Source organism: Macrobrachium nipponense, chromosome 4 (genome assembly GCF_015104395.2).
Source record: "Macrobrachium nipponense isolate FS-2020 chromosome 4, ASM1510439v2, whole genome shotgun sequence".
NCBI classification, from domain to species: domain Eukaryota; kingdom Metazoa; phylum Arthropoda; class Malacostraca; order Decapoda; family Palaemonidae; genus Macrobrachium; species Macrobrachium nipponense.
The window spans coordinates 140,148,538-140,162,623 of NC_061100.1; the positions used below are offsets into that span (position 1 = coordinate 140,148,538).

Genomic DNA, 14,086 nt, shown 5'->3' on the forward strand with positions numbered 1-14,086 from the left:
AGTTCCTTGGGGGGGGGGTGGGGGGGGGGGTTCAGAGACAGGATGCCTTCCCTGGGGTAATCCTCGGGGGGGTTCGGCTGTCTTCCGAGGGCGGCCGCAGCCACGTCTGGGTGGTTCGGTGGTTTCAGGTGTGGCGCCCGACGGGGTCTGCATCGGCGTAGTCTTTGTCTATCAGGAAGGCGGGTTTCAGTCTGTCTATCATGATCCAATCCTCGCGACCATTTATGGAGATGAGGTACTATGCTTTGTCAGTGTGTCGGAGGACATGAAACGGGCCTCGGTAGGGCCTTGTCAGCAGTGGGCATCTTCCCTGATGAAAAATGTTTGCAGGACGCTGCTAGGGCCTTCAGAGGGAAGTTTTTTTGGTTCTATCAGAGAAGATCTTGAGGCAGGGCAGTGAACTTTCTGCGGTCTCCCGAAGCCTAGCAATGGAGATTCTGCATCATCGGCGTTGGTCGGGAAGAATTCACCTGGGACTGCCATTGGCTCTCTGTAAACCTGCTCCACTGGTGATTCCTTGCCATTTGCCCCTGGGGTGGTCTGGAGGCCAAGGAGGACCCAAGGTAGTTGATTCTTCCTGTCCTCGCCAGTGCAGCATGCCATTAGGGCCACCTTCAGTGATCGGTGGACTCTTTCCATCATGCCATTGGCCGCTGGGTTGTAGGCAGTGGTAGTGTGGAGCGACGTCCCCATCAGGCAGGCCAGGGAGGTCCACAGCTCTGACAGGAAGGACAGGTCCGCTGTCCATCGTGATGTCTTCTGGTACTCTGCATCGGCTGATCTAGAAAGAGAGAAGGGCTTCTGCGCATGCTTTGGTAGTTGCATCTGACATCGGCGTTGCCTCGGGCCACCTGATGGAATAATCGATTATCGTCAGGAGGTATCTGGCGCCTTCGGACGGGGGCAGAGGACCTACGACATCCATGTGAATGTGGATGAATCTTCGTTTCAGCTGAGGGAACTCCCTCACGCCTGATTCTGTGCGCCAACTTATTTTTGCTTGACAGCAAGGACACAGTTTCCTGGCCCACTCTCGAGAGTCCTTCCGAAATTCCATGCCAGATGACCTCTCCGTCAGGGAGACACATCGTCGTCCGGCCCAAGGGGTGTGCAAGGAGTCCGTGTATGACGTTGAATATGGCCTCCCGCGGGAGGCCGGGATCAGTGGGCAAGGGCAGCCAGTGCTGGTGTCACAGAGGAGCGTCGAGCCTGAGGTTCCAAAGGGCACATCCTCTCACTTGAGGTAGGTGAGGGCTGTGCAGTATGCGCCAGTATCAGGGTCGGCAGCCTGTTCCTTGGCGAGGTCTTTGTAATTGATCCCGAGATGGATGGCATTGATCTCCATCCTTGAAAGGGCTTTAGCCACGGGGTTCTTCTCGCTGGGGACATAGTGGATGGTGCAGCGAATTCAGCGATGGCTGCCAGGTGTCTCTGTTGTCTTGCTGACAGGCGTCGCCTCTGCCTTGGTTGAAGGCATGAACCAAGGGGCAGTGTCTGTCCTGATGGTGAAGGGAGTGCCCTCAAGGAGGTAATGGAAGTGGTGCACTACTTGGTATACTGCAGGAGCTCGCGGTCAAACGTGCTGTACCTCGTCTTGCCGGGCAACAGATTTCTACTTCAGTAGAAAACTGTTGCTCAAGGACGGCCCTGCAAGCAACGTAGCTGGCATCAGTGGTCAGGCGTAGGGGTGTGGTGGGGGCCTCATGGGACAAGGTGATGATTTTGGTGAGGGCCATCTTCGTGTTGCAGAAGGTCTGCAGCTGCTCTGCTTCCCACATCAGGTTCTTTGGTTTGGCCTTCCAGGACCTGTGTTAAAGGGGACATGGTTCAGGCGATGTTGGGGATAAACTGGCAGTAGAATAATTCACCATTCCGATGAAGTCTTACAGGGCCTTGACTGTTATTGGGGTCAGAAACTCTGCACTGCATCCACCTTCAAGCCATGGGGCGCATGCCTGCTGCGGAGATTTCGTGTCTGAGGAAGACCACCCTCTTGGGGCCGAAGGTGCACTTGTCAAATCAGACGACCAACCCATTTTCCTGCAGGCATTTCAGGACCGCTTGGGACGTGATGTAGATGCTCCTCCGGGACCTGAAAAAAATAAAAATATCGTCGATGTAGCAGACGCAGAAAGGTAGATCTCCCAGGATGCTGACCATCAGGCGCTGGAAGGTGGTCCCTGCATTTCTCAGGTCGAAGGTGGAGTAATGAAAGACATAGGAGCCAAACAGCGTGATGATGGCACTCTTGGGAACGTCCTCAGGATGTACCAGAACCCTGAAAATAAGATTTCAAGAGGCCCAATTTTGTGAAGATTCTCGCCCCATGGAGGGCCCCAGTCAAGTCCTGCATATTCAGTAGGGGGTAGTGAGTTGGGGATCGTTGCGAGGTTGAGTCTTCGGTAGTCTCCGCAGGGCCCAACAGGTGCTGTCAGATTTCCACACCATGTGGAGGGGAGAGGCCCAAGCGTTTGATGCTTTCCAATAGATCCCCATTCGCTCCATTTCTGAGAAGCGCCCTTTTACGTCTGAAGGTGGACTGGAGGGAGTCATCGGAACTTTGCGTGCGTTGGGGGGCCCTGTGGTGGCAATGTGGTGGAATATTCCATGTTGGGCGGAGCTCCAGCTATCTGCCAAACCTCTGGCTTGAAGACTTCGGGGAACTATTGCAGGAGATTACTGTATTTGTGGGGGGCGATGGTGTAAATTGTGGGAATGCCTGGGCCTCTGCGAGTGTAGAGAATGGCATGTCCCTGTGTCAAGGGGGCGCTTGCGGCCCACATCCACCAGAAAGCTGTTATGCGCCAGGAAGTCTGCCTCCAGTAGGGGAACCCTGACGTCTGCGATGGTGAAGGGCCAGACGTAGTTGCGCCCCAGGATGAAGATTTCAAGGAACTTCATGCCGTAGGAGCGGATGGGGGTCCCATTTGTGGTGACGAGGGCGGTTGGGCTGTCTGGGCTGCGGCTGTAGTGCGGTCTTCTCCTGTTGGCGGAATATGGAATGTATCATCCTGATGTCCACCAGCATCCTACGGGCCGGGTATTGCGTCGTGGATGTAGAATCCTACGGCATTGGTTCTGACGAGGCTGCTGCGACAGTTGAGCCTTGTGTTGTCTGCGTCGCGTTTTTTGACTGCTGGTAGGTGCAGGGGCTTTCACATTCCTGGAGTGCCTCCCGAACCTTCGATGGTAATAGCACCAGGAGTTATCTCCCGGCTGCTGGTGGGTGTCTTTCTCTGGGGTCGCAGCACTCATCTCCTGCGGCGGGTCTCTTCTTGCTTCTTTCTCTGCTGCTAGGCATAGAGGAGACAGGGGGGTGGCGAGTTCGCGGCCTTGGACGACACGGTTAGTTTTTTCGCTTTCTCCATGACTTGTCCATCAGAGAGGGTATAGGCATCGATTATCTGCCCTCAGACATCTGTGGCAAGTTGCCAGAGGAATATTTCGCGGACGAGGCTGATCTCCATTTTCTTCCCATTGGTGCCTACATGAGGAGTTTTTGGGGTTCGTAAGACTGGCATGAAACTAAATGCGGAGTATCTTAAAAAAAACAGGATATGTGAGATGTTACTGACATGCAATAGTGATGCAAAGAATTGCGTGGTCAAAAACATATTGGGGTGGGGGTCCTCAGTAATGAGTGGGACAAATGCTGGTGTACAAAGACTTTTCCGAGAAGAGGCTGCACCAGAAGCAACTTATATCATTGTTATAATCGCCGCCTAAACTTGGTGATTCTGGATGTTGTTTTTTAGTCTGTCAAGATTGCAGACTAGTTCCTTGGATTGTTGGAATCCATATATGTGTCCATGTCATCAGCTGTGCTGCACGAGTTGTTCCTGAAAAACAAAACAAAAGTTATTTCCGGACAAACAACCCCGAAACCTTAAAAAAACATTGAGTGACACAAGATGGCGTGTCAATATGCAGCCTGCAAAAGTAATGCTGCTGAAACTACCTGCTATTTTCCATACTCTAGAGTCTAGAGGAAGTAGCCAATGAGCATTGACAGCGTGCTACTGATTGCAGCTGGATTCTTGAATGCAGTTAATTTCTCATTCATCATAAGCCTTGTTGTGTTTGAAAATCTGCTGCACAGAACCAAACTGCGGTCAGATATGTTGCAATCACCTACACTTGATCTAACCGCTGCTGCTGACATGGTCGAGACTCCATACATGATGAGCTGGAGCAAAAGAGAGAGGGTTCAAATTCTTTGGTCTAAAGCAAAAGACATGGCAAAGAAACTATAGACCTCCCAGTCAGATTTGCTCATAAATCAGGAAGAAAAAGACAGCAATCTTCCATGCTTGAAGGCTTTGCAACAAGTAGGACTACCCTTGGCCAAGAAGAAACACCGGACTCAAAGCATGACTTTTGTGTAATTCTGTTGTACCCAGTGCTTGACCGCTTTCTAGCAGAACTTTACTCTAGATTCAGTGAAGATAACAAACAATTACTGAGGTTGATTTCAGAACTGGATCCAAGAAGCTCCAAATTTTTTAATGCAGAGATCATTGAACCAATGGCAGTCCAGTATGGAGTTGAACTGTCTGGTTTAGCTGTAGAAGTTTGTACCACTGTCTTCATTCGTGTCATTTTACGAAGATGCCTTTCCTGACTTGTGTAAGCTTCTGAGAATATAGTCATAGTTCCTCCTCCCACTTCAGCTGCATGTGAACGACGTTTTCGGGGCTAATAAAAAATTGCTCTCCTTGCAATCCACGTGTCAAGAGCGAAATCTATCGATATGGACAAAATTGCATCAAAATTTGCCAAGCGACATATAATAGAAAGATACTTCTTTTCTGAAAATATATTTAACAATGTATATGTTTATACTTAAAGCTATATTATTATATGTTGATCCATTTACACGCCATGGGCATATTTTTATTCGAAAATATCATTAGTTTAAATACAGCTTTGTTATAAACTTAAAATTACTTTATTTGGTCCCTGTACCTGTTTAATATATCAAGTTTATTTACAGTTTTGCTATTTTCTTATAATAACATTAGTTTGATTTTTCTTGTTACCTTTACAACACGCAAATATAATATATATATATATATATATATATATATATATATATATATATATAATATATATATATATGTAAGTGTTTACATAATAAAAAAATATGGAATGTTAGTCCACATATATAAAAGTCTAAAACTAAAGAGGTCAAACCAGATTGCTTGCAGGAATGTGATCAAGACTAGAGACGCTAAAGATGACGTATACAATAAAAGTAGGCTAAGATAACATGCCGTCACCTGTAGTCATTCAATTGTTTATAAACATTAGTCCAAGCTCCCTGCTTGAGACAACTACCCGACCTATAATTCAAACGGCCTACATGATCTCTAGCGTGTCTCATTTGATTGTGTGTTCGTATGAAACTATGTCATTTGTATGTATGTTCATATGTTCGAACTACTGTCTGTTCCTTCATAACTTGTAACAGAGATGGTAGACAAGCAGAACAGAGTTAGCTATCGTCATTAGAAGACCTGTACCTCTTTACCTAAGCTTTATCATGTAGAGGAATAGGATTAGCCATCATCATTGGCAGAAGCGATCAAGCTATCGTTATTAGAAGACTTGTACAATCATATCTGATCTTCAGCATGTAAAACTTCAGAAGAATATATAATTTTTATACTTCGTGTTTTCTACAAGAACCTCCTCACCGAACCAACATGAGTTTAACACACATCGTCGTAATAACCAACAAGATAATACCGACTTCGTAAGTGATCTACAAACCCCAGACACTCCATTGAAGATGGAAGTGCAATACCAACCGACTTAGCGAAGATTATCGCTAGTCTAACATTACCTCATAGGGCGCCTTATCATACAAGGCACAAGCCCTATATTGGTGGCCAGCGTACCAGAAGAACTCTACAACGTCCTACGAAGAAAAACCAAGAATAATAAATCATGTATCATAAGAAGTCAACAACGACGGAAGCAGCAGATTCTTCAAGCAACCTAGTATCATCGTTAGTGAGCGACTTCAGAAAACAATAAGAACTCTTCACGACGACGAAAGCAACAGATTCTTCAACCAACTTAGTATCATCGTTTAGTGAATAACTTCAAGAAACAAAACCGATGTGTCCCTTTTTCCTACGGCAACGAAAGCTTCGTCTCCTCATTAGAATCATTCAAGAAAACATCGTTAGTGAGCGTTTCCGGCACTGCAAGAAACAAACCGAAACGCGTCTGCAGCATCGGATTTTCAAGGCTCGAATCATCCCAACAACGCGCACGGGGGAAACTCAAGCCAAAAACCAGGTCATCCGCTAAATAGAGAAGGAGGACCAAGGCCGTGTGTCGTTATCGGAACACCGTGACTTCCCACAAAAGCAAGCTAAGTACAATTTTTTTATTCATTTGGAGTAACTTTTGGAGGTGTTTCCTTGCAGGTCGAATTTCGTTATTCCTGTGGCTGAAGTTACGAGACATTCTTAATCTTACTTTTTTACAGAAATTATCTACATCATTGAGATTTCGCTACTGCGAGTTTTTATCTTTGAGTGTCTGTTTCCAGAAGTTCATACCGAAATATCATAATCATATACTATGTTAATTTTATCATTTTGGGTGATTATTAATCCCTTACGTAACAAATCATATTAAACAGTGAATATGCGTTTACGCAGTGGACGTCTGTATTTATACGATGCATGGATAGGGTCGTTAAGCACCGTAGTGATTAGAAAACACAAAAAAAAACAAGTGGAACACCCGTACAAATCTAGATAAATTAGAGGTAACACTATTTCGGGTCATGACAATAAATGCTCCTTTGCAAGTCCCGATCGCAGTTTTAGCCTTGAGTTTTTTTAGTTATATAAAATATCGAACCTCAATGACTCAACTTACTTTTAAAATATGGCTGGATTGCAAGGAATAACATGTCTGTAAAAAACTTTCATCAGGCTAAATGCGTGTCTGACCAGGATCCCTCACTATTTCAAATTTTAGCAAAGAATGAAGTACAAACAGTTAATATTGAATACAGTAGAGATAACTTGTCTTATTAGTAATCGCTCAGTTCCTAATAGTTCATCATTCATTGCTTTATACGTAACCAGCAACATAATGCTAAAGGAACACACAATACGTTGCGATGGTAATAAAGAGGAAATGGATCCTAATTATTACAAAAAAAGAAATAGAAAACAGTAGCCCGTTCAGAATCAAACAAGCAAACTCGGTGACTGTGTCACCTAGTCAAGCGGTCAAGGTTATTTAAATCTGCCGAGTGTTCAAAAGCATAGCAAATTCCACACAATAAGCGGGACTCTAGCAGAGTGGGGAAAAAGCGATGTTGGATCATACATCCCAAATACCTTTTTAAAATTAAAAGGAATTTCCCTATGCATCACACGACCATATAAAGTAATCAGAGCAGGTTTACGTTTTTTTTTTTTGTTTTAATACATAAGTTTATATAAGTAGTGGTGGATTAAGCCCGACTGTACGCGCCGTAAAAATTAGAATATCTTGATTTATTTCATTAGTACACGTATTATCCTGTATTTACGGACTCACCGTCTGTTGTTCGAACTTCCCTAATGAGAAGTCCGGTGGATAAAGCGAGCGCTTAACAAGATAACTTCTATAGTTATAAAAAAACAAACATTGAATCTGTATCTCGTGTAATTGTAAGATCCATCTAGGGGTGTATACAAAATATTATCTTACATCCTGCAAAATAAGGCGTGTTTATCAAAGGGAAATCCTATAAACCTTCAAACATATTAAAATCCGTTTGAACAAAAATGAGACAGTTAATCAAATAATAACTTATATAAAGGAACTATACATTTGTCTCATAAATCGTAACATTGTTCAAATGACCCAACAGAATTCTCCCACAACCGCAGTCGCACTTTGCACGCAAAATCTCGAGAAGCATGCAACCCTCGAATGTCTTAGTGCGTGTAAAAAGACTTTGCTGGGAAATGAAATTTTAATCCTTCCCCGACACTCTGAAATATAACGATTTCCGCGAACAAAGCCCTAAAAGTATACATCGTGGATACGGAAGTTATAAATATCGCATTTTTATTGTTGCTAATTTTTAATCACGCCCAACCAGTCGTGGATGAATCTCTCTGATAATCTATCTAAAGTAATATCCGTAAAGTCATTCAAGCAGAGGTGATTCAGCAGATTTTTTTTTTATCTTCTACCTGAATACCAGGAAGTTTCTCCACTAGCGAGTGATCTCTGGGAGAAAACGGATGTCATTGAAAACAAAATACGGTCTAAGGACACAAACATAAAGCTATATACGTACCTTCGTGTAGAACCCCAATGAAATTTCAAAATAGAGATAAATGACGAAGTTGAAAATGTTAGTAATAGGAGCCATTAGGAAATCAAATAAGCCCATATAATTTTTTCCCTCAAACGTCATGCCATAAAAGATCGGACTTGGCGTATCTGCGCAGATTACTGTCGCTTAAACAAGGAAAACGACTCCAGATAATTTTCCAGTGCGATGTACCGACGACATCTTATCTCTGTTAGGTTAGAATAATTTTTTTTTCACCAACTTGGACTTACTTAAAGGCTTTTACCTGATACCATTACCTAAGTGATTGTACCTCATATACCGTTTTCAGCACACTCAGGGGACATTATCAATTTTACGTATGCCTCCGGCTTACGTTGCACCCCAATTATAATATAGTGTTTGGAGACTTTTAGGGGATACCCTACATGCCTATATGGATGATCTTGTAATCTTTTCTAATACCTTAGAAGTACATTCACATAAACTAGAGCTAGTGCTACAGAGACAAAGACAAATAGTCTCAGAGTAAAATATATAAATGTGAGTTTTTAAAACCGAACATGTTTATCTAGGTTTTATGTGTCTTGTCAAGGTCTTAAAGTAATCCATGTAAGGTTTCGGCTATTTCATAACTTTCTCGGTACCTATTAACGTAAAAGGGAGATACAGCACTTTCGCGCTTTAGTGGGTATTACAAATCGTATGTAAATATGTAACTCTTCAATCATGACAGCTCCTTAACAGATCTTACGAAGAAGAGCGTAGATTTATTATGGTCTAAAAAGCATCAACAGGCGTTCGATATCTTAAAAGCGGAATAATGCAGCTCACCTAACTTAAAAATCCCTGATTTAAATAAGGAAATTTTTTTTATTGCAACAGACGCCTCAGACCAACGGGGGGTAAGCGGGGTACTACTTCAGTAATATGATAAACAGTTCTTTCCTATAGCTTTTTATTCACGTAAACTAAAGCCCTCTGAAAGTAAATATGCAGTAATAGGCAAGGAAGGGCTAGGTATCTTTAACTCACTAGTACATTTTAAGTTCATAATCTATGGCTATCCTGATAAAGTCTTTACTGAACATGAGTCCTTTACCGAGTTTTCAAAAGCTTTAATCACAGTCCAAAAGGAACTCGGTGACAAATGATCATTCAGGTCTTTGGAGCCAAGATAAGATATCTACCTGGAAAGCAAAGAAATATCATAGCTGACACATTATCCCGCAATCCCGCACCAATACAGCAAAGAACCATTAATTAGACTAAAAGATCTAGAAACATCCGTGCCTATTGTTAAAACCGTATCTAAACAAGAAAATTCCTTAACCCAAGAGATCGCGAGCATTGAATATCTGGGTTGGAGCGCAGAACTGTTACAAACTGAACAAAGCAAGAGTCAACAGACATAACCAAAACAATAAACACTTCGAACGGCGGAAACAGAGTCAGCAGCAATAAACATCAAACAATAAACACTTCGAACGGAAACAGGGTCAGCGGCTAAGCAAAAACAATAAACACTTTTGAGCAGAAACCCTAAAGCAAAGGTACATTTAAAGTATGTGTATCAGAATAATGTAATCAAATGTAATATTATATGTAGGTCTGTGACGAGGAAAACCCGAAGAACACAGCAGATGACTAACGACCAGGTAGTAGTAATAATCTTTTTCATACCAATCGTCATAAACTGGTTGCATTCCGTCATCCAGGGTTCCCTACTATGTCACAGAAAGCCAAATCACTATTTTACTGGCCTACAATGCTTACAGATATAAAAAGCACATAACTAATTGTAACACGTGTCATGAAAAAAACAAGGATACACTAAGACACCTGTCAGTTTTAGGAGCCTATCCTGTGCCAAATCAATCCTTGAAAGAATATACTTAGAATTATTAACAGAAATTACGAGTCTGACAGAGGGAAATAAACACTTCTTAGTGTTAATAGTTCCTTGACACGTTATATAGAATTAATAGCACTAAAAAAAAAAAACACCGCAATTGAGTGCATTAGGAATATTTATGAGTGCTAAATCAGTAAACATGGAATTCAACACATGATAATCTGACTCGGGTGGTGTAAATCAATAATAATCTCCATAACGCGTTGTGTGAATTCCTATCCATTAAGGAAACCAATAATAGTATTTTAATCCACCCAGAGTCAATCGGGCGTTTTTTGGGTTTGGTAGAATAACTGATAATTAAATAGGAAGTGTCAATGTCTTACGAGTTACAACTCGTGATATTGGATCCGAACTGGATTATAGCGGTTCTCGCGGTTTTTAAATACCTTTATCATTTTATATCTTGTATCTATAGAACTGATGCCGCAAGTAGCCTTATACGGTACGCCGCTGAGAACACTTTTCCACATTCAAGCCAACCATTAATTTATCAAATATATATAAAAAAAATATATAAATAAATAAATATAAAAAAATAAGATAAATATGGATACAAGTGGAGTCAATATAATACACTCCGTAAGAAGTCGGAAGGGTTACAAATTATAATAAAAAAGGAATCACGATAAAATCAATAATAGCAAAACGTAACCATAGATAATTAAATATCCAAATATATATGCGTAAAGATTTGAACTCTAACTTAACGCTTAGTAATGACAAATAAGCTAAAAGTTCAAACACATATCCAAAACCTACTGACATATTGTCTGTCCCGTGATTTATATTCGTAGTCAATGATAAAAAAAAAAAAAATAATAATAATAATATAAATAAATAAATAATAAATAAATAAAATAAAATAAAAGAGATTTTAAAGTCAGGAAGTCTAGAAGTGAAAATGTTATCTATGAAATAATCCTATATGAATCTTATACAGGTCTAATAATTATATATAGAATTTGTATGGAAACCTTTTCATATAGTTTGAATAAGGAATATTTAATTTAACATAATTACAATTATGCAGATTTCCAACATGAAACTATATATTGTTCAATTTTGGTACTGTTTTTTTTTTCAGACATTCTTCTCATGTGGGTCGAGTATTAAAAAACAAAAAATTTATCCTAAAGTCGTATTATTACAGCAAGTAACGTAAACTCTTAGCTGGCTGAGAGCAATCTCCTGCCAAGAGAACGACGTCATCATTGCCGTTATCAGCATTTGTTCCTTTAACCTCAATAATCTGCTTACACAGGCTTCATCTCGCGCTTGCAAAAGCAGAGTGACTGGAGAAAGGAATGCTTAGCCCGAACTTCTCATGGGCAAGGCAGACGTTAGGTACAGGTGTCTATCGGTATGCGCAATGCAACTTGCAATCATTTAAAATTAATAAAACAAAATAAGGAAATAGAATTTCTATTAACATCAAAATGGATTAATTTTTTCTGAACCTCATAGACATTTAGAAGTATCAAGATATGTATAAGATTATTTACTTGCAACATTAGCTTATTACATCCCAGGTAAATCACATTCATGAAAATGTTACATTTTCTTGAAAAACCCAAAGTTTATTTAGAAATTAGTACATAGTGGGTTTTTTCGTTGCATCTCCTACCTATTAATAAAGTTTTAAAATTAACCTCAGAGGATGCGCGCGAGAAAATTGAATATGAAACTTTTGTTAGGGCACATAGGATCAGATTTTATCACAACTTAATTTCAGTTAGCATAGAGAACTACAGAATCATGATTAATCTTCTCTTTGACTCTTATGTTGCCTGGCAATCTTACAAATAGCTCCGTTTTCCACTTCTTTGTCTAGTAACTTACTACAGTAATATCGAATTTTCTTTGGGATTTGTATTGATATCTGTTTATTTGTTATAATTATGGATATTTTTTACAGTCATCATAGACCTGGATAGGTTCACTCATTGTTAATGCCATGGATAAAAAAAGTTTGTACAGCGGACTTTTGAATTCCAAAATATCAGCGATTCATGTGGTTACGTCTGGTCTAAATGGCTCTCTTCCCTCCCCTGTATTTGGATGTCGTCTGAATTTACTTTGCCCTTGTGACAAGTATATTTTCACTTGCAGGCTGATCAATGGAACCTGGTTACAGTATCCTGCAGTACGAGGAGTTTCACATCGCAACTTCAAAAAATCGTTCGTCGCAGCGGACGACTACAGTCAAGTAACGACCGCCTACAATGTGAAAGGAATAAGCACCATCATGGACTTCTTCGACCGACACCGTATCTCGTCGTTAATCTCGACCGACACCGTATCTCGTCTTAATCTCGTTTTAATGCGGAATGCTCCGGCGGCTGTCGGAATCGACTACGAATGGGGACATACTTCCGACAATTTCGACCCGAAGGATATTCACTCTACTTTGCTGGCGAAGGACTCGTGCTGGGGATGTTTTTTTTTATTCATCGCGAACGTAATCGTGTAGCTTAGGATGCAGAGAATAAGTATGAGCGCAAAAATAGAACGTTGGACCCGCCCAGGACAAATTTTTCCCCTTGTTTTAACCCTGTGAAATAGGCCGTTTCATTGGGCTATAGGTGGTTGTCTGGAACTGTGTAATGGACGAAAAGTTGTTCGAACGCTAAGTTAAAAGGGAAGTAGTATAACCTCGGTCATGTATCCTATATATATAAAGTATCATGTATCCTATATATAATTGATCATAAATAACAGAGTCGAAATATATCTTTGCGTGTACGCAATAGGAATCTCTTATATAAATGATCATAAATAACAGAATCTAAATATATCTTTGCCGTGTACTCAACTAGGAATCTATTTAAAGTGCACATATATTAATCATAATTATATGAATCCATATACATATGTATAAACAAATCAGGTAGCCTCCTTAATCAATCTGTTACCTTTTATCTTACCAATATCTGCAGTTATTATGAGTAGTTAGTATATGAATTAATGAATCAGATATATAACATTTAGCATAAAAATCAACGAATCAATCAGCATAAACATTAATAATTTTATCAATTCATATATGAAATTTTTTATCAGTTAAAATATGATTTTTATCATGTTAATCTTCATTCTATGCAATTATCAGAGTACATTAGTATTTTCTGTAGCATATGTATCTTAATGAGATGAAGTGAAAAAACTGTATCATATATATCACGTGATCACTATTATTTACCAATATCATTGTTTTTTATATCTTATTACTTGAATCATTTCATGTACACCATGAATTTTTGTATTTTGAACCTTTAGTATATACTATATAGATATATATATATATATATATATATATATATATATATATATATTATATATATTCACATAGCGTAAGATTATCGCTAGTCTAACATTACCTCATAGGGCGCCTTATCATACAAGGCACAAGCCCTAATATATATATATATATATATATATATATATATATATTCCCTCACAAAACTTCGTTCAAAAACTATATATATATATATATATATATCTATATATATATATATATATAATTATTATTAATATATATAATATATTATAAGTTTTGAACGAAGTTGTGAGGAAATTTAACTTAATACTTGCATGTAAAGTAAGCGTTGAGAATTAATTGAACTCTATAATTTCGAATGCATGTTTACGCGTTATTAATGTTATTATTTTGCTTTATTTATATGGATATACACTTGAGAATAGTATCTTTTACTAATTATATAAATTTCATATACGTTTTATGCCACTGCCCCCTCCCCCCAATAAAATAGCTTGGCTCTACCTGGACAGTGTGGGCATTCGCCCCCATAGATGCCTGGTTAACTACGACAGTGATAACAAAGGGCAACTAC

General features: G+C 40.0%; 1 protein-coding gene across 1 annotated transcript; it reads right to left on the minus strand.

The window, feature by feature from the left end:
- Window positions 1-291: 291 nt before the first annotated feature.
- On the minus strand, window positions 292-1,345 carry LOC135211528 (uncharacterized). The gene is made up of 2 exons (XM_064244831.1): window positions 1,239-1,345; window positions 292-781 (listed from the first exon to the last, which is right to left on the minus strand). The coding sequence occupies exons 1-2, from the start codon at window positions 1,343-1,345 to the stop codon at window positions 292-294; spliced, it is 597 nt and encodes a 198-aa protein (XP_064100901.1).
- Between the last annotated feature and the right edge of the window lie 12,741 nt (window positions 1,346-14,086).